Below are 19,691 nucleotides of genomic sequence, written 5' to 3'. Positions count from 1 at the left end.
CTTTTTGGTCCGAGGGCCACATCGAGGTTGCGAAACAGTATGCTGCCCTGCTTCCTATCCACACACTCCCAGAACCCCTGACCTATCCAACCCCCCCATACTCCTTACCCCTGACTGCCCCCTCCTGGGACCCCTGTCCCTGACTGCCCCCGCCCTGAACCGCTGCCCCATCCAACTGCCCCTGGGACCTCCTGACCCTTATCCAAGCCCCCTGCTCCCTGTCCCCTTACCATGCTGCTCAGAGCAGCAGGACGGGCTTATTGGAAAGCCTGGGAGGTGGTTGGGCCAGAGTGCTGGCAGCGTGGCTGCAGGGGAGGGGCCGGGGGCGAGCCTCCTCGGCCTGGAGCTCAGGGGCTGGGTAAGAGTCCCGCGGGCCAGATGCGGCTCGCGGGCTGTAGTTTGCCCACCTCCGATTTAGAGGATGGTGAGTCAGTGATATAATGAGGCTTAGCCCCCTGGAAAACAGCAATAAGGCGCATGCCTGATTTTGTAACACAAGGTGCAAGCTGCATTCAGGCAGGTGGGTGAAAGAGGGTGGAAATCAGGGCTGCCCAAAGCCAGCCTCAGCAAAAAGTCACGGTGGAGGTGGCGCAGCTGGGAGGAGGCTGAGTGGCTTAGCTGGCAGCAGCGGGCGAGGGCTGTGCGGCGGGTGCCCCTTTGCGGAGGTCAGCAAGGATGTCAGCCAGGTCGAGCATGCAGAGCTGCACCTGGTGGAGACAGAGCACGGTTGCTTTGGAAAGGAACTTTACCTGGATCTAGCCAGTGATGTCCTGAAAACACAAGCCTTCAAAAGGGAAATCCCAGCAGGGGCTGCTGTAGCAAATAGTAGGGCCCACTCCCTGTCGTAGCCTGGGGTACAGAGGAGCTCACAGCTACTCTAGGCCTGGCCTGTCCCAGGAGGGGCACTGGAGGGAGCAGGACACGAGTACTGGCTACTCCAGTCCCAGCCTCTCCCAGGGGGAGGTGCTGTACAGGAGGATCAGCAGCATTGGCTGTAGGCTTTTCTCTAGCCTCCAGAGCACAGGGCTGGGGAAAGCCAAATGCCATGAAGAAGGGTGGGCAGGCGGCTGCATCTCTGACCGTGCCGAGCTGGGTTTCCGTGTCCTCCAGGGGGACGTCCACCTGCAGCTTCATTTGCTTAGTCGCCAGCTGGAAGAGGTTGAGGGCAGCCATCTTGATCTGCCCCAGTTGTAGGGTCTTCTTGGTGGCTGTGTTCTGGATCTCAGTCCACTTGGACTCCTGCATTGAGATTGGAGCAGAGGGTTATGGGATGCCTTGACACAGGCACTGCATCCCACCTCCCACTCTGCATTCCCCAAACCGCCTGCCCCAGCCACGCAGCGCATCTTCCCTACGCCACAGGAGGAGACCAGTCCTGGAGGGCTCTCAGCACCCTCGCTAGAGCAGCGATACCCAGCCAGCAATTTCCATGCACCACAACTGGGTTAAGCCCACAGAGCCCAGTGATAGTTGTCCCTGCCTCAGGGACAGATGACGCCCCCTCCCACAGCAGAGTCTTCGATCAGTTGCTCCATCCCAACCGATGCTGCCTCGTGTTCCTCTGACCATGAGGCTCCTGCCTTGATTCCCCTTGGCAATGTCCCTATCTGTGAACTAAGCCTCGGCCCGGCCCTGGGAGGTAGGGATAGATTATCCCCACTTTGTGCAGGGTGGGAGGGGACAGCGTGCTCAGGATCAGGCTGCACACCAGCAGCAGAGTTAAGAGGAGAACCCCAGCAACCTGGCTCCTACCTGGCTGAGCCCAGCTGTACACTTGCACTTCCAGTCCTGTGGGCATGGCACCCTGCAGCAGCACCCACCACATAGCCCCATGGCATCAGCTGTGAGACAGAGCAGCCTCCAGCTGGGGGCATGCACACGTTCCTACTCTGCACTCTGGCAGTCCTGAGTTCAAATCCTCACAGAGGGGCACAAGCGCTAATTCCTGCAGTGACCTCATTCTGGTGCAGCCCACAGAGCCATGCCTGGTGAGCAATGAAGACCCACCCCCATGCCTTGTCCAGTGAGCAACAAGGAGCCACCTCAGCTCACAGACTCCCTGTTTGTCCTTTGGGGGGGTCCACAGACAGAGCCTGCCCAGATGATGTTCTCGATGCTGGCATGACAGAGCCTGATGTGCACTGGGCCCCATCCCTCCACCAAGACTCCTGAGGGGGGAAAATGGGTTTGGTGGATGTTGCATCCTGCAGGCTAGTGCCTGGCCCAAGCGGAAGCACTGGTGTGTTATAGACACACCAAGTGGGTCTGATCCTAGCCCTAGCAGTGTTTGCTCCCCACCTGCTGCACCCGCTTCCCTCCCTCAGCACCCTGCTCGCAGGGGCTACGCCACCAGCCACCCCATTCTCCAGCCTGCTCACTGGAGCAGGAGGCACCAGCATGCTGTGTGGGCGAGGCTGGCACCATTCCAGCAGGAACCGGGCCCAGCTCACTCAGCCCCTCCAGGGTTCACACCTGCTCTCTTTAGGGAAAGCGAGGGGGAGGGCAGGAGCCATTCTGAATGGACTGCCAGCCCCGCCATGCTGGCAGAGAGCGAGGGCCCAGCTGGGGAGGGACAGCAGAGCAGGAATGCGGCCAATACCCCTTCCAGCTCAGGGTAGGTCACTGCGGGTGGGTGGGGGCTTTCAGGCAGCAGGGCCCATTACGGAAGTGGTGTGGGAGAGTCACTGGGGCCACTGCTAGGGGCTGAGAGAGCCCTGGGACTTGGCCACACATCCCTGCCCCACAAGGCTGAAGGAGCCTCTAGGGAACTGCCCCATGCCCCAGTTTCATAGGGCCAGTGGAGTATCCTAACAGTCTCCCACCCCTCTTCCCCGGCATGCTGGAGGGCTAGTCTCCCGCCTTACCCACTGGTGCACCTTGGCCTGGGCCTCCTCCCGCTGGGCCTGCAGCATGGCCAGCTGGTTGTTGAGCTGCATGATCTCGTTGTTGCTCTGCTCCAGGAACTGCTGGAGCTGGGCACGCTTCTCCGCCAGCGCCTCCCGGCTCCCCAGGTCCTGCTGCACCAGTGCCACGTTGGTGGCGGTCAGCGTCCTAAAGCGGTCGATCAGAGCCTGGGTTTCCTGAAACTGCCCGGGGAGGGGACGGCGGGGGAGGAAGGGACAACGGGGGAGGCAGAGGGTTAGGGGTGCTCATTCAGCACAGAGGAGCAGGCCTGCAGCCTGGGAACTAAGTCCCTTTCACAGGTGGCGTAAGAGAGGGGTTACGCTGGATTTGAATGAGCAGGGCTGTCCTGTTACCCCGAGTGCATCTCTACTTCGGGTCAGGGACATCCCGCACCCTGTGATCCTTTGTTTCCTGCCTGCCCCCTCCCCCACAACCCCTGCCTCAAGGTCTCTGGTGCACTAGCATCCCCTGTGCACCTGGCTCCAGCAGGTTTGGGTGGAGTGTCCAAGTCACCATGGGTCACTGGGGTCCGATCCAGAACCAGCCGCCTCCCACCGTACTCCTTGCACAGGGCCCCTCCCCACAGACAAGGTTACTGGGTGGCTGGGACAAGCCCGAGGGGCCTAGCGGCTTTCCTAGAGCGGCCGGCGCTGCCGTGGAGCATGGCGTGTCCCAGCACCTCTCAGCCCAGGGGAGGCCACCTCCTCACCCACAAAGGGGCAGGACGCGGGGGGCAGGGTTAGCTTGTTTCAGCACCACCAGTTTCAGGCTACAAACCTCCCCAAGCGCATCGGGGGGGGGGGGGTCAGAGCGCTTGGCGGGGGCGGGGAGGCTGCTCTGGCTGGGAGGACCGGGGCAGTTGTGGTGACAGATGCTGCAGCTGTGTGGCTGGAGGGGCGGGGCAGTGCTGGGGGGCGGGGGCCGTGGCCTGGAGGGTTCTGTGCTGGGGGAGGCATGGGGAAATTGGGGGCGATGGGTGCTGTTGCCATGGGGGGGGGCAGCATGTGATGCGGCCGTGGGGGGGGGCAGGGCAGTTGGGGGGTAACGGGGGCTGCGGCCGTGAGGGGGAGTGCTGTGGCTATCAGGTGCCGTGGCCGTGAGGGGCAGTTATGGGTGACAGGTGCTGTGGCCATGAGGGGGTGCGGGGCAGCTGTGGGGGAAGGTACTTTGTCCTTGAGGAGGCATGGCACCCTTGTGTGGTGGGGGGCTGCTGCTGTGAGGGGGCACGGGGCAGTTGTGGGGCGGTACTGCAGTGTGTGACGGGTGTGGCCATGCGGGGACACAGGGGGCGTGGGAAGTGGGGGTGATGGGTGCCGTTGCTGTGAGAGGGCGCCGGGCAGTTGGGGGTTACGGGGGCTGCGGCCTTGAGAAGATGCAGGACAGTTGGGGGGGGTGCTGCGGCTGTCAGGGGGTGCAAGGCAGTTGGGGGTGATGGGTGCCGCGGCCATGAGGGGTAGTTATGGGCGACGGGTGCTGCAGCTGTGAGGGGGCAGGGGCAGTGGGGGGGTGCCGCGGCCATGAGGGAACACAGGGCAGTGGGGGAAGGTTGTGGGTGATGGGTGCTGTGGGCCGGAAGCAGGACTCGGGTCACTTGTTGCTGGCACCGGAGGTCAGGGTGGCTCGGTAACAGCAGTGGGACAGGGCAGGGGGGGCGGCACAGGAACCCGGGGACTTCGGCAGTTGGAGGGACTGAGCACTTGCAGGGGGTCTCAGAGTGCTTTTCAGCACAGGGAAGGTCAGTAGCTGGGAAGGGGGTAGTGCAGATCTGGGGAGGGGATCAGGTAAAAAATGGGGAGTGGGGAAGTTGGCATGGGGGCATCTGGAGACAGGGGTAGTGCCCCCTGCTCCTGACCCTGACCCTCCCCCCCAGCAGCTCCCTGCAGAGTCCCCCCTCACCTGCTCCGTCTTCTCCAACACTCCCTGGAGATAGCTCCGGAAGATGGCATGGGCTTCCAGGTGCCTCTGCAGCCTGTCCCTCTCCACGAGCAGCCGGGCGATCTCCTGGCGCAACTGCCTGGCCTCCACGACCTTCTGCACCACCTGCTCCCGCTGCTCACTCACCTTTTGCAGTGCCCGGCTCCGCTTGGAGTCATTGTCCTGCCACCCACAACACAGGGAACCAGGTAATGCCAAAAGGCAAGCGCCCCACCACACTGAGCCCGCATGCTTGATGTGTAGCACTGCTGCCACAGGGTTCTGTTCGAGCAGGGGCTACTGCTATGCGGGTAACAACCTTCTACTGACACCTTGCTGGAGAAGCTGCTCCTTTAGCTCAAGCTGTTGAAGCTTCGGCTTTAGGTCCCTGATTCAGTCCCCACTGATAAGTTACACTGTCTGTGTGCATGTTGGGGAATCAGAAATGGTCAGAACCAGAACCCTGGATCCAAATGCACCTAGAGTCTAAAACCAAAATGTGTGGCTGAGAGTGGAGCCCAGACTGGATCCTTGTAGCTGCAGGACTCTGTGGCTGAGGTCAATAGTGGTGCCTGGATGTGCTGAGGAACTTGGATGATGAGGGAAATGGGGAAATGGCAGACGTGTGCAACGACTCTGTTTGTTTGCTTTCAAACAGGTTTCTAGCAACTGGACGTCTGACATCATGAACGCCCGTGAAAACAAGGTAGGATCAGAGGCTAAAATAGGGAAAGAACAAGTTAAAAATTACGGAGACAAGTTAGATGGATTTCATCAGGCCCTAGCGACTTGAACACTCAAGGAGCTGACTGAGGAGATATCTGAGCCACTAGCAATTGTCTTTGAAAAGCCATGGCAAACGGGAGAGAGATTCCAGGGCCTAGCTATAAAAAGGGGAATAAGGACAACTCGGGGAATTACTGACCAGGCACTTTAGTTCAGTGGTTTGAGCATTGGTCTGCTAAACCCAGGGTTGTGAGTTCAATCCTTGAGGGGGCCATTTAGGGATCTGGGGAGTTGGGGATGGTCCTGCTTGGAGCAGGGGGTTGGAATAGATGACCTCCTGAAGTCCCTTCCAACCCTGATATTCTAGGATTCAATACCTTCTGAGTACAGTCCATCCCCACCCCAGCAAGCAGGCTTTCCTCCCAGCCCCGGGATGTCCATGTGGGTCTTGTACCTTCAGGAACTTGTCAAATTTGAAGATGGCCTCCTTGAGCTGCCCCTCCTTGTGTTGCAGCTCCTTCCGGCGCTGCTGCAGGCTCTCCATCTTCATCTGGAACTCCTGCAGGAGAACAGGACAAGGCCAGTCAGGGGGTGGGGCCAGCCCAAGCAATCCTTCCTGGGTCTTCACCAGCAGGGGGGCAAGGACTCACAGAGCACCTGGGCTTGGGTGAGGGGGCTCAGTGACTGGGAAGAGAGGCCTTCAAGGCTGCATCCCCTGCAGTGCCAGAGCAGCAGCAGGTCTGCCTATTGCTGAGTGTTCTAGGGTAACATGCTGCCAGAATGTGGGTCTTACAGTCTCCTTCTGATGGCTTGTCCACATACAAGGATACAAGCCTACTAGTGCTACCAATTGAGGGAGTTAGCCCTTTAGCGCAAGCAGCAGAAAATCATGCTTTTAACACTGAAGGTCCCAGGTTCCTGCCTTGCTATCAGCCGAAGTGGCAGCAGTTATACAGAACAAGGAGTGGAGTGCTGACTAAATGCTCTGTGCAAAGCCCTCCCTGGCATTCTGGTGGATCTAGTCCCTGTTTCGTCTTAATCCCCCTGTGGCTCCATGTCCAAAGGACTGGCCAGTGTTATCAGTGCTGCATGGGTATACCGGTGCACCACCATCGTCACTGTCCCTTGGGCTCAGCCATAGTAGTCACAGTGGAGCTGAATATCAAGCTGCAATGCCTGCTGGACTGGGGGCTTCCATGGGAATTAGGCACCTAAATACTTTTGAGGATCTGGGCCATTATTAGTAACATTTTATTTGTATTGTGGTAATGCCTAGCAGACCAGGACCCCACTGCTAGGTGCTGTACAGTCACAGAACAAAATACACACCTTTTTTGTCTATGCAGGAATATCTGGCCTGCAGCACAGAGCATGTATGGGAGTACGGAGGGTGGGGAGCCTGGGGACAGAGTGAGGGGCCACTGTGAGTCAGGACAAACCCTTGTTAAAACATCCTAGGTTCCATCCAACACATTTACTGACACACTTGATCTAATACTGAGGATCCAGTGATGGCCACTGCTGGTGCAGGGGCCTTCTCCTCTGCAGCAGCTGCCGTCTCATTAACTGACTTGCCCACTCTTCAGATCTCATCTAAAAGCTTCTTCCCCTTGCCCATCGCTTAGTCCCTCTCCCCTGCCACTGCTCAGCCATCACACTAAATATCTCTCTCTAAATGTACCATTTTATTGTTCTCTGCTGTTTAATTCTGTAACTATTATTACATCGCCAAGGTGTTTTGTACTGTTCTCCCTCTCTCTCGCTAGGTACCTACTTGGCCACAGTGTGGCTTATCAGATTAATAGGCCAATTAATGCTGGGCAAAATCATGTTTATTATAATCAACACTAGTACACCAAAGTAACCCGTAGTGCTTTACAAACTGCAGCACCATTTGTTGCTGCTAAACTTTTCAGATTTGGGCAAAAGTCTTTTGGTTACTTGAATTTTCCCTGAACAATTTAAATTTTCCCGGGGTGGGGGGGAGCATTTTTCCAACCAGCTCCAGCCCAGTGATGTTGAGTGTCTTTAAAGCAGGAGTTTTCTCCATTGATTGCATTGTGCCTCTCCCCTCCTGCCCTTGAGCCCTCAGGAAGTGACCAGCCACTCCGCATCATGCAGCCCCAGTGACATGAAAACAGCAAGGATTTGCTTTCCATTCTCAACCTCCTTCGAGGCTCTGATGCCCCCACAACCCCTCGCCCATTCGGGGACTCCACCATTTAGGAATCATGAATCTCAAGTTAACAGGCACAGCCCCGGCAAGGCCCCGTGCAGCTGTATTTACCTCTTTCTGTGCCAACAGGGCTTGTTCAACCTCTGCCAGCTCCCTCCTCTTCTCCAGCAGGCGGGTGGCAGGGGTCAGGTAGTCGTCTTCTCTTTCAGGCATTTTCCTGCAGGGGAGGAACAAATGGGAGAGTGGCAGTTCTCACCTGGCCCTAGTGGAACTCTGCTAACTCCTCTTCAGCCTCCATTGCCATCAGTGGCATCCAGGATGCCAAAAAAGGTACGCCGGACAGGGTACGGAACCATTGAGATACAAGGGCACCACACTTGTTTTTACTGCAAATGCCACATGTTTACTTGGACCCCCTGACGTGAGCTGGGCCACTGCAGCTCCACAAGCCAGCACTTCTCCTCAGTGGCCACCACCCTGTGCTTCAAATGTAACGCTTTCATGTCGAGAGATGCACAGTCAGCAAGCAACCTAGCTAATTTCAGGGCTGGCCTTGGGGGAACATAGAGCCATGACTTGAGTACTATTTTTTTTCCCCAGTTCCACCCCAATCTATCCCAGAGGACGAGCTGAAAGTGGTTTCTAATCCAGAGCCTGCCAGGTGCCCAGAAAGAGATTGTGGTTTTACAATCACAGGTTTCCAATTTGTTTTAAACTAAATTTTTTCTCCCCCCATGTTCCTGTTCGAGAAATGACAGGGAAAAGTGACTCCTTAACGAATGTGCAGGGCAACAGCAAGCTCGACTGGGCCCAAAGCAACAAAATGAAACCAAAAAAGGGGAGAGCTCTTTTCTCAAATCTCTTCCAACTGTCACAGGGTGACTGGCCCTTTAAGAAGGAATAGGTCCAGTTCACCTCCAGCAAGGGCCCGAGTGCAGGGCTGCCAACTTTCTAATGGCAGAAAAAACCCAAACACCCTTGCCCCACCTTTTCGCCAAGGCCCCACCCCCACTCATTCCATCCCCCCTCCATCCGTTGCTCGCTCTCCCCACCCTCACTCACTTTCACCAAGCAGGGGCAGAGATGCGGGAGGGGGTGCAGGCTCCAGGATGGGGCCAGAAATGAGGGGTTCAGGGTACGGGAGGGGGCTCAGGGCTGTAGACAGGGGGTTGGGCTGAGGGAGGGGGTGCAGGCTCTGGGAGGGAGTTTGGGTGCGGGAGGGGGTTTTGACCTGGGGTAGAGGGTTGGGGTGCAGGAGGAGTTCACAGTGCAGGCTCCGGCCAGGTGGCGCTTACCTCAGGTGGCTCCCAGAAGTGGCAGCATGTCTGGCTCTCAGGTGGAGGGACCAGGGGGCTCTGCGCACCGCCTGCGCTCACGGACGCTGCCCCCACAGCTCCCATTGGCTGTAGTTCCCAGCCAATGGGAGCTAAAGAGCCAGCACTCGGGGTGGGGGCAGCGTGCAGAGCCCCTGTGCCTAGGAGCCAGACATGCTGGTTGCTTCCAGGAGCTGTGCAGAGCCAGGGCAGGCAGGGAGCCTGCTTTAGCCCCACTGCGCTGCCAACCAGACTTTTAGCAGTGCTGACGGGAGCCGCCAGGGTCCCTTTTTGACCAGGTGTTCTGGTCAAAAACCAGATACCTGGCAACCCTGAGTGAGTGCACCTGGCCTCCCTAAAGAGCCAGGCAGCAGCTCAGCGAGGGGAGCAGGAAGGAGCAGTAGTTGAGTGCTAGCAAATGAGAGCTGTTGGAAAGAACTGGTGAGAGCAGGAAAAGCCTGCTGAGTATCTGGCTCCTGCAGAAGCACCTTGGTAAAGGGGAAGAACCAGCTCAAGCAGAGCAGGCCAAGCCTGGATTTTGGAGGGAGATTCCCATGGTCAGGGGTAGGACTTGCAGGCAAAGGGACTGGGGAGTGAAAGGATACAGGGAGCCCTCTTGCAAGGGCCTGAGGGCTGCAGGAGAGTTGTAAGCAGCACAGACAATTGCCAGAGGTGGGGGCCCTGGAATAGGAGTGGGGCGGGAGAACTGCTGCATTTTAACTTGCTATGCTCTAGGGGGAGAATGGTCTGACTTTGTGGGATCTGCTGGAGGCTGAAACTACTAAATTATGCCAGGCTGCAGGGTTTGTATTAGCCTCTGAAGGGGACAACATTCTTTTCCCAGGCAGAGAAGGTAACCATTGGTCTGATCTGTGGTGGAGAAGATGGCAACTCAGTTGGCACTGGGCACTGTTGGGAAAACCAAGTAGGGACTTGCTTGTTGCACTGTGGCCAGCCACAGAAGGGTGCTCTGGCAGGGCAAGCCCTGCTTACATAGTTATAGTCCTTGTAGGTATTATTTATAGCAAAGGAGGTCAGACAGAGGAGTCATTACTTAGTTCAGTGGTTCCCAAACTTGTTCCGCTACTTGTGTGGGGAAAGCTCCTGGCGGGCTGGGCCGGTTTGTTTACCTGCCGCGTCCGCAGGTTCGGCCAGGTAAACAAACCGGCCCGGCCTGCCAGGGGCTTTCCCTGCACAAGCGGCAGAACAAGTTTGGGAACCACTGACTTAGTTGATGGTGTTGCTTAAAAAAAAAAAAAAAAAAATTTCTAGCACTTATGATGGCAAAGAATGTGAACCAATGTGGTGCTGTCTGTCTGAGTCTGCAGGCAGCCTGAAACAATAGCTCTGAGGCATGTAAACTGATTCCAGTTCTTGTGATCTGGGTGTTAACTCTGATACCTAATGACAATTTAAATATCAAGATTACTAATGGCTTTACACCTGATGAAAGTGTGTGTTACAAGTCCCTCCCTATGTCCAATCCATAGGAGATTGGAGTCTGTTACTGCCCCAGATAAGAAGATGTAGCAGCTTATGCTTTTAGCACTGGAGGTCCCTGTTTCAATCTCTGATGTACTTGCCAAGATAGTGGCTGTCACGTAAGTGCTCCCGCACACATGCGCACACACAAAAGAGGAACGATCCTAGTACAATGCTCCCCACAAGATAATGTGGGTGGTTCCACAGGCAGGCAGAGTTTAGGAGAGTTCTGTCACTTTGATTCTTCTAATCTCACCCCACTGCCACCAATTTCAGAGGGAGCAGCTTCATGTGCTATAAAGTGGCATGAACCCAACCAGGGTTCCCAGCTGTGGTGGGCAAGAGTTTAAAAATCACAAGTCACTCCTGGTGTCCTTTTGTTTTAAAAGCCTGCGCTCAGTGCCTGAGATGGGAATCACAGCAAGTGACATTTACAAGTTGTGCCCTGATTGGGTAGCAGGTTAGAAGGCGAAGCTAGTTGTTTGTTTTTCCTTTCTCCCATGCACAGAAAACTGGTGGCTATGCACTCCCACCTGAGTCCCTATAGAATTGACTCAGCTCAGTGAGACTTGATTGGCTAGACAAATGTAGCCAAACTGGAGGGGAAAAAAAACAACCCAAACTTATCAGGACTCGGTATCACCCAAAGAATATGGTTACGGAAATGTTTGGGGGTTGAGCTTTGTCTATTTGTCTTTAGTAAACTCAGATGTGTTTGGGGGGGCTCTTGTTACAACACAGCTATCTGCCATGCTGTAGTTTGGACTGGCAGTGTTGATTCACTTGCTAGAAGGGATCACTAGGTCATCTAGTCCGGCTTCCTGTGTAACACAGGCCAGAGAATTTTGCCCAGTTACCCCGACCCTGATCCAGTAACTTGTCTGCCTCAAGCAAATCTTCCTGAAAGGCTTCCAGTCTTGAGCTGGAGATTCCACCACTTCCCTTGGTAGCTTGTTCCAACGGGCAATCCCCCTCATTGCTAACAATGTGTCTGGCTTCAGCTTCCAGCCATTGATTCCTGCTCAGCCTGTCTCCTTGCAAAGGTCCTTAAACACAAATCAAGTCACCTCCAATCTTCTTTGTGATTGAGCTCTTGAAACCTCTCGCTTTAAGGCATTTTCTCCAGGCCACAAATCTCTTTTGTGGCTCTCTTGCACCCCTCCTATTTTCCAACATCCTTTTTAAAACGGGAACACTAGAACTGGATGCGGTATTCCAGTATTGGTCTCATGAAAGTGACCTGGGCTTTACTAAGCTGTGTTCCCAAAAGGTGCAATGAAACCGCAAGTCTCACTATCTTTAGTATATTTATTAAAGCCCCAGCTGCTGGAGTCATGAGATTGCCTGAGAATCCAGGCACCAGAAGTAGGAAGGGCCCAACATTAATTGGCTTAAAAATCACAAAACTTGTTTTAAATAATTGCATGAGTTTCACACCTGACTCCTAGTTTTTGAATGCTTGAGGTTGGCAATGTTGCACACAAGAGAGGCAGTGTGATTGGGTGGACAGGACACCAGACTGGGAACTAGGCTACAAAGGTTCTAGTGTAGATTCTGCCATTAACCTGCTGCATGACCTGGGGTAAGTTAGTCCCTTTGCTGCTTTGGGCCTTAGTTTACCAAGCTATAAAACGAGGGCCGTGATACTCACCCACCTTACTTTGACATGGATGTAAAATATGAAGTGTGGCCATGGCTTAGGAAATTGCTTAAAATACAGCACAGTACAGCCAAGGTAAGCATACGCAGGCAGCAGATGGGATCATCACACACTCCTAACCTGTGCTGTAATTGTTCTAGAACCAGGCCTTCTGAGTGCAGACAGCAGCTCTTTTGGTACAAGATAAAATGTTCACCACATCCCCAGGAGCAGGAAGCAACACTCCACAGAAAAGCAAACACAAAGCTTCATCAGGGCTTTCTAGAAATGCTTCCAGTGCCTCATTTTCACTTCCTCCGACCCTAGTTCCACCCCCTATATTGCCAACCCCAAAATGTTTAAAAAGCATGAGTCAGGCTCACCAAAAATCATGAGACCGGCTTTCAAATCATGCGGTCATGTAACAACACTAGATTTGGGTTCTTTTTATTGGCCTTCTGCTTTGTGAACCCTTAGGATGCGCTGGGGTCACATTTGAAGCGGTCTCCACAGCCACAAGGGCTAGAAATTTACTTTTTCTTTAAGAATGAAGGCTGAAATCATCACATATCCACTTGACTCCAGGAGCTGGGGCTTTAAGGAAAACAATAATTATCATGAGACTCATGACAAAATCTTGAGAGTTGGCTGGAAAAATTTAATATCTGGATGGAATTTGCTGATTTGGCTAAGTTGGAATGTTTTGCAGAACCAGTCTGATTACACCAAAGTACCGACAGCACCCAGGCAGGCTTCCAGCAGAAACCTGCCTGGTTTCCTGCCAACTAAGCCCAGGCTTCCAGGATTCACCATCCTGGAGCAGCCAGCCATGCAGACTACAGTGTCAGGTGAAATTTCAGGACTTTGCAGGATCTGCATCTCCGGGGCAGCCAGACAGCCCAGCCCCCTGCCACACGGCCAGGTCTCCAGGGCTTCCAGAGTTTGGGGCACTGGGGCAAGGCTCACTTCAATTTCATGGAGAATTTTAAAGCTGTTGGGGTTTTTGTTCTGAATTGGAATGAAACCAAATTCTGTAATATTAAAATCCTACACAAAACAGAATCTGCTTTCTCTGCACAGCTCTACTTGGGATGCTGTGGGGTGCTGGCAGAATTCCAGCCCTGATCAGCAAGCAGGGTTAGAACAGGCTACCGAGAATCCTTCCAGGAAGCATCTGTTAAGTGTTTTCTTGCTGGCACAAAACCCAAGAATTAGCCATCCCTCCAGCTACCCAAATAAAGACAACCACTGCTATTAGTATCAGCAGGAAGACTACTCCCCCAAGGGCCTGAGTCAAAAGCGGCCTACCCCTACCACGCTTCTTGCGCAGAGATCTGCCAGTGCCTTCATAGCTCTACAGAGGGCCTAGCTATGCAAATAATAATAATGGGCGTATGCAGGCTCCCACAAGCGGAGGGGTTCCCAGTGCAGCTGTGCAGACCTCTTCACAACAAGCAGCCACCTGCAAGTGGGGGGAGATAGGGAGAGGATCTTACTCACGGCAGCAGTAGCTTGTCCCGGAAAGCTGCCCGCAGATATTCTTCCAGTTCGAAAGCCATCGCGGCCCAGCCCCCAGCAGGGACCCTCGGCTCAGGGAATGGGGAGCCGTGGGCCCCCAGCTGTCGTCGTCCCAGCGCCTGCAAAGGGGCAAGGCAGGGAGCAGAGCCCGTCCGTTGCTAAGGAGACAGTCAGCACAACGTTCTGTTGCCATGGTCACGCGTTCGGAATCCCGGAGCCCGTGAAAGTTTCTCTTCCACGCGTCGCTGCAGGAGTCCAGAGAACATCTCGTGCAGGGCGGGTGGAGTTACAAGACCGGCCCAACCATGCCGATTTATTTGCAGGAGGGAGGCAGCAAGGGAAAGCTGGCCAGCGCCTAGTCACCTGTGAACGAGTCTGTTCCCTCCCCTGTCCAGGGGTGTATTTCCCTCTCCTCTCTCCTGACTGCATCCCATGCAGTGAGCTGTAGCTCACGGAAGCTCATGCTCAAATAAATTGGTTAGTCTCTAAGGTGCCACAAGTCCTCCTTTTCTTTTTGCGGATACAGACTAACACGGCTGCTCCTCTGAAATCTCTCCTGACTGGTTTGCATGATTGTTACAGCACCTGGTTTAACCTAGGCTGCAGTGCAGGGCCTTGTGCGTGGCTCCCCTGTGCCACGGCCCCCTCCTCCCCAGCGTGCCATAACTCCAGGTGCCCCATTGGACCCTGATGGGCAGATTGCTGTGGATACATGTCTGAAAGAGTGGGAGGTGCCCAGACACTGCAGAAATGGGAGGTGTATGTGCTAAAGATAGATAGGGCCTGCAATCAGATTTGTATGTGCCTGTTTGTGCCAGTACTGAAGATAATGGGCCTCTGGTCTGTCCTTGAAATGTGATCCTAAGATCTCAGCCCATTTATCTACCCCTCACTACTGGATTATCTAGGCGACTCACAACCTTCCATGTATTTATCCCTGTACACCCCTGTGAGGTAGGGTGGTGGTGTTACCTCATTGTACATATCACACAAGGAGACTGTAGTGGAACAAAAAGAAAAGGAGGACGTGTGGCACCTTAGAGACTAACCCATTTATTTGAGCATCAGCTTTCGTGAGCTACAGCTCACTTCATCGGATGCAGGAAACTGAACCTTACTGTTGAAGCCCTGGAATGGGTTGTTAGGGGGCTTATTCCTTCACCCACTTACTTCCCTGGTCCTTCTCACATGAACAGAGAGCAACAATACCCGAAGTTCAAAGGTGCAAACAATTCGATGTTTATTGGGGTGAACTTCCAGCAAGCATGATTCCAGTTTCCTTCCTTAGTATCCTCCTTCCCAGCTCTGACACCACAGAGCCTTACACCTGTGTCCCTGTTCCCATTCCTACCCTTAGCCAAGCATGATTCCAACTTCCTTACTCCCATTCCCTGTTCCCATTTCCCCCTTTAGCAAAACATGATTCCAATTTTCTTACCCCCAATTCCCTGTTCCCATCTCCCCCTTTAGCAAAACATGATTCCAATTTTCTTACCCCCATTCATTGTTCCCATCTCCCCCACCCACATGTCCACCCCCACCCACTCACTTCCTCATTGACTACAGATTATATAGTAAAACTTGAGTTCTGCTTAGCTATACCTTAACCAATCATTTTCCTGAAATTTAACTAACCAATCCTAACATATTGTAACATGATTATGTACCCAATTATATCCCACCACCTTAATTAGTTTACACCCAGCAAAATTAATTATACAGCAGACAGGAACAATCACAGAACCAGACAGAGATTATACAGACAAACAATAGCAAAGTGGAAACTATAATGACAAAACAATACAGAAGTGAGGATTTCACATCCCAGCTATTGATAAGTGAGTTCTTGCCAGACAGGATGCTATCAAACTAAGTTTTCTTTTACATTTTCTAGGCACTTCCCTTTCTCTGGAGGTGATAGGAATACAATCCTGTCCTGATAGTGCCTAACAGCCCAATAGCACCTTATTTCAATGTGACTAGTGTTGCTGGCACCCAGTGCCAAGAGGCTAAACAACAGCTGAAGTTGGTTCGTTACCTGGTGTGCTACACCCAATAATTACAACGGGGTGGAGAAGCAGAAAAGTTTATTTGAAATTTGCATTTGGGAGGGGCACATCCTTTAAATCCGGACGGCTGGAGTACTGGACATTTATGATTTCTGAACAGTCATGTTTCTGTTCCTCTGTTTCTGGCAAGAGGGTGGCTGGGTTAAGGGAGGGGCAAGGCTGTAAGGTGACTTCAGAGTTCTCTAACAGCTTAGCCTGGTACCGAGCAATCCGAGCCTGGGTGAGCCAAAGCCCTCCCTTTGCATCCAATAAGGCTCGGACCGTATGGGGAGTATAGATTTGCATAACCCCTCCCAATGTTAGCTTTTCCGCTTCCTTAAGCACTAGGGCAGTAGCTGCGACCCCCTGTAAACATGCCGGCCAACCCTTTGCAACCTGATCCAATTGCTTAGAAAAATAAGCCACGGGACGTCTCCATGCTCCTAACAGCTGTGTGAGCACTCCTAGGGCCACCCACCTTCGTTCATGTACATACAACTGAAACGGCTTAGAGAGATCCGGCAGGTCCAGAGCTGGGGCTTCCATCAATTTTTTTTTCAGGATTTTAAATGCCCTATCAGCCTCTGGGGTCCAATAGAAGGGGTCATGATCCCCTCCTTTTACACAAAAAGAAAAGGAGTACTTGTGGCACCTTAGAAACTAACCAATTTATTTGAGCATGAGCTTTTGTGAGCTACAGCTCACTTCATCGGATGCATACCATGGAAACTGCAGTAGACATTATATACGCACAGAGACCATGAAACAATACCCCCTCCCACCCCACTGTCCTGCTGGTAATAGCTTATCTAAAGTGATTATTAAGTTGGGCCATTTCCAGCACAAATCCAGGTTTTTTCACCCTCCGCCCCCCCCCCTCACACACACACAAAAAACACGGCTGTTACTCTGAAAGCTGTCCTTTTACACAGTCGTACAGGGGTTTAGCCCACAGTCCAAACTCTGGGATCCATATTCTGCAAAAGCCTGTCATACCCAGAAATGCCCTGAGCCGCTTACAATTATTTGGAGAGGAACTTGACAGATAGATTCCTTTCTTTTTTTTTTTTTCTCGCTTGAACGCTGACGCTCCCCTTGCCTTAGCTGTAACCTGATCCCTCTCCACCTCAGACAACAGGGTTCTCAGGAGGATATTACAGTTATTTTAATTGGCTTGTGACTACTGAGGCACCCCTTAAAGACTGAAATAAACCTGCTTGCGTTTGTTGAGAATTTTTTAGCCTGTGTTTTAAAAGCTGCTAAGTTTATTGGATTGAATGGCACATGGGTGTAAACTTGCATACTGACACGTCTGTCTGCCCCTGGGCAAGCCACAACAGTTTCGGTAAGCAAAGGATAGAGTCCCACCAAGGGGGCAATTTTTGTAACCTGAGGCATTTTATCCTTATACGGTGGGGGTGTGGGGGCCGAAGGGGACACCGGCTCTGCCATTACAGTGGGGGTGGGGGTCTGGGGACTAACATTAGCTACTACCAAACTAGTTGGAGTTAAATTATAACTTTGCAGAATTATAGCTTTATTTTATTTTTTAAAGTTATAAACGCTTGTGCATACAAATATTTATTTTATTTACCCATTTATTGACAAAACAAAACTAATTGGAGGATTGTGTTGTAATTAATTGACCTTTTTGGTGGCTACTATTTTTGGTTTTTTAGTTGATATTGAGGCCAGTTAACTGTACAGAATTATTTTAATTGGCTTTTAGTTATTGGATTTGCACTAAATACCTTTTAGTTTGCTAGAATGCACTTTAGGGGCGTACAGCGTGCCCTAACCCCTGAGCTCTGTCCCTGTCCCATACCTACAGGGTAACTCTGGGCGTCCCCAGGTTCTAACAGAGCATACAATTCGGATTTTAAAAGGTTTCCTACTTTATTTAAGGGACCGGTTCTTCACCGTGGCTTGCAGCTGCTTTTTTCCCATGTTTAAGGGACCGGTTCTTTACCGCTGTTTATAACTGCTTTTTTATTATATGAGTGCGTTGCACCGTTGTGCCCTCCGGGGTCGATTAAATCGCGTTTCCTTCGAGGCCCCCAATGAACTCACTGGTGTGCGTCGGTTCTCACCGCAATCCTTGACCTCCAGGAGGGGTCCGGGCAAGGCTAAATTGAAGCCTCGTTGCCCACCCAGGGACGCCAAAAGCTGTTGCTGGCACCCAGTGCCAAGAGGCTAAACAACAGCTGAAGTTGGTTCGTTACCCGGTGTGCTACACCCAATAATTACAACGGGGTGGAGAAGCAGAAAAGTTTATTTGAAGCTTCAAAAAGGTGCAGGGAGATTTGAATTTCAAATCCTGTACACAGAGCAGGAAGTTACACAGGCTTTTTATACATTTTTTTTTTAGTATACTTATTTAATAGCAAGCTGCCCCAAGTATTTATATAGCTAGCCAATTTAGTTCCCAGCTAGTTTTTTGTTTTTTTGTATTATTTGTTAAACTATATATAAAGCTGCTTTATTTAGCATTGTTTTTTTATATTTTTTTTGTTTGGCTTTGCTTAGTTTTAGGCAATTTGACTCTGCAACATATTGTTGAAGATTTTTAGTATAACTGCTGTGTGTGCCTCCAGGCAGGGGGGGGGGCAAGGACACTTGGGCCTAGTATGCAGAGCTGCTGCGGGTGCCTTCAGGCAGGAGGGGGGCCAAGGACACCTGGGCCTAGTGCAAGGGGGCTTTATTGACACTTGTGGTTTTTTATCCCCTCGAGTTACCTAGTGGCCATGCCCCAGTGTCCCCAACACTAGTTTGGAATGTGAGGATGTGACCGGTCGCTTCCTAGCTTATGGCTGCCTCTGCTGCTTAGCCAAAGGCCTTAGCCTAAGAACAGGGCCTCAAACTGTCACAGTAAGAGAAGGCCCTTACACCAGCAGACAGTGATTTTGATTCTTTCTTTTATACCTCTAGAACTAGCCAAGTGATAAGAATACACCTAAATTCTTAAAGTACAGGCCTTTGCAGACAGGCCTGAATATCTATATCCTAACATGGGTTACCTAGGGAGGTGGTGGAATCTCCTTCCTTAGAGGTTTTTAAGGACCAGCTTGACAAAGCCCTGGCTGGGATGATTTAGTTGGTGTTGGTCCTGCTTTGAGCAGGGGGTTGGACTAGATGACCTCCTGAGGTCCCTTCCAGCCCTGATATTCTACGGTTCTATGATTCTCAGCCTAGTGTCTTAAGCAGTGGGCTGGCCTTCCTCCCATAAATCACTGGGACAAACTAACAAGCCTGGCGCACTGTTGGCTTTGGTATTTATTATTAATCTCTAGTAGCAGTAATATTACCATAGGCATAGAAGCCCCAGTTATGGACCAGGGTGAGCCCTGTTCTCGACTCATCGCAGGTCTATGGCTGCGTCCCTAGCCCATCTTAAAAATGCAGAGTGCTGTTCGCTGATTGCTTTTAAAGACTATTTCTGCACCTGGAGAATGTTTGTTTGATTTAGAACCCATCCTGCTTATACATTGTGCCATGTTAAGGAATCCTCATCCCCTGTTCTGTATTACATGGCATACTTGCATGCACAAATCTTTATCTGCGCTGATCATCCAGTGCCTTCTCATGACTGGATTGTCTCAGTTAAAGACACTTTCCACTGGAAACCTGCCTTTATTTCACTTTGGTCGCCTGGCGTGCTTACAAAAGGCCGCAGGTTTGGGGTGCTCAACCTGGTTCAATCGGAGCCTGATTTGTCAGACGTTCTGGGCATCCGGAGCGTCTGTGGATTCCTGCTGCAGTTGCTGGAGCTCAGGTCTAGATCCACAGAGGTATTTAGGCTCCTAACTGCCAAAGAAGGGGCCTGGGATTGGTAGCCACTTTTGAGAATCTGGGCCTTTGCATGGAATGCCCTGGACTGTTCTGCTGTTTGTGATTTCATCTCACGTCTGTGTCCTTCATCTAGAAAATGGGGAAATACAAAACTTGCTTAAAACAGAAAATGTGATTTACAA

General features: G+C 52.3%; 2 protein-coding genes across 4 annotated transcripts in view; one reads left to right on the top strand and one right to left on the bottom strand.

Moving 5' to 3' along the window:
- Nucleotides 1-145: 145 nt before the first annotated feature.
- Nucleotides 146-14,392, bottom strand: CFAP73 (cilia and flagella associated protein 73). Of its 3 annotated transcripts, XM_084648800.1 has the most exons (7): nucleotides 13,655-14,381; nucleotides 7,832-7,937; nucleotides 5,999-6,103; nucleotides 4,801-5,001; nucleotides 2,865-3,086; nucleotides 1,081-1,239; nucleotides 146-707 (listed from the first exon to the last, which is right to left on the bottom strand). In XM_084648800.1, the coding sequence occupies exons 1-7, from the start codon at nucleotides 13,711-13,713 to the stop codon at nucleotides 615-617; spliced, it is 945 nt and encodes a 314-aa protein (XP_084504926.1). In that variant the 5' UTR covers nucleotides 13,714-14,381; the 3' UTR covers nucleotides 146-614. The 3 variants fall into 3 exon arrangements, with proteins under 3 accessions (XP_084504926.1, XP_084504925.1, XP_084504924.1); XM_084648799.1 differs by having other exon boundaries at nucleotides 146-1,239; nucleotides 2,877-3,086; nucleotides 13,655-14,392; XM_084648798.1 differs by having other exon boundaries at nucleotides 146-1,239; nucleotides 13,655-14,387.
- Nucleotides 14,393-16,908: 2,516 nt separating this feature from the next.
- RASAL1 (RAS protein activator like 1) overlaps nucleotides 16,909-19,691 on the top strand; it is a 115,928-nt gene continuing 113,145 nt past the window's right edge. The window contains exon 1 of the mRNA XM_084648795.1: nucleotides 16,909-17,065. The gene's annotated coding sequence lies outside the window, so the exon portion shown is untranslated. The remainder of the gene's footprint in view (nucleotides 17,066-19,691) is intronic.

The sequence above is a fragment of the Lepidochelys olivacea genome, assembly GCF_965140295.1.
Source record: "Lepidochelys olivacea isolate rLepOli2 genome assembly, chromosome: 15".
NCBI lineage: Eukaryota > Metazoa > Chordata > Testudines > Cheloniidae > Lepidochelys > Lepidochelys olivacea.
Note: the sequence above shows the minus strand (reverse complement) of the source record. Positions and strands in the feature narration are given on the sequence as shown.

What these genes read in the sequence shown, in the direction of transcription:
- CFAP73 (XM_084648798.1), bottom strand. Translation starts at nt 13,713, where the DNA reads ATGGCTTTCGAACTGGAAGAATATCTGCGGGCAGCTTTCCGGGACAAG. An exon ending in CCCTGTTGGCACAGAAAGAG is followed by an intron (nt 6,104 to 7,831) that starts GTAAATACAGCT and finishes GTTCTCCTGCAG; the next exon opens with GAGTTCCAGATGAAGATGGA. An exon ending in AGGCCAAGGTGCACCAGTGG is followed by an intron (nt 1,240 to 2,864) that starts GTAAGGCGGGAG and finishes ATCTCAATGCAG; the next exon opens with GAGTCCAAGTGGACTGAGAT.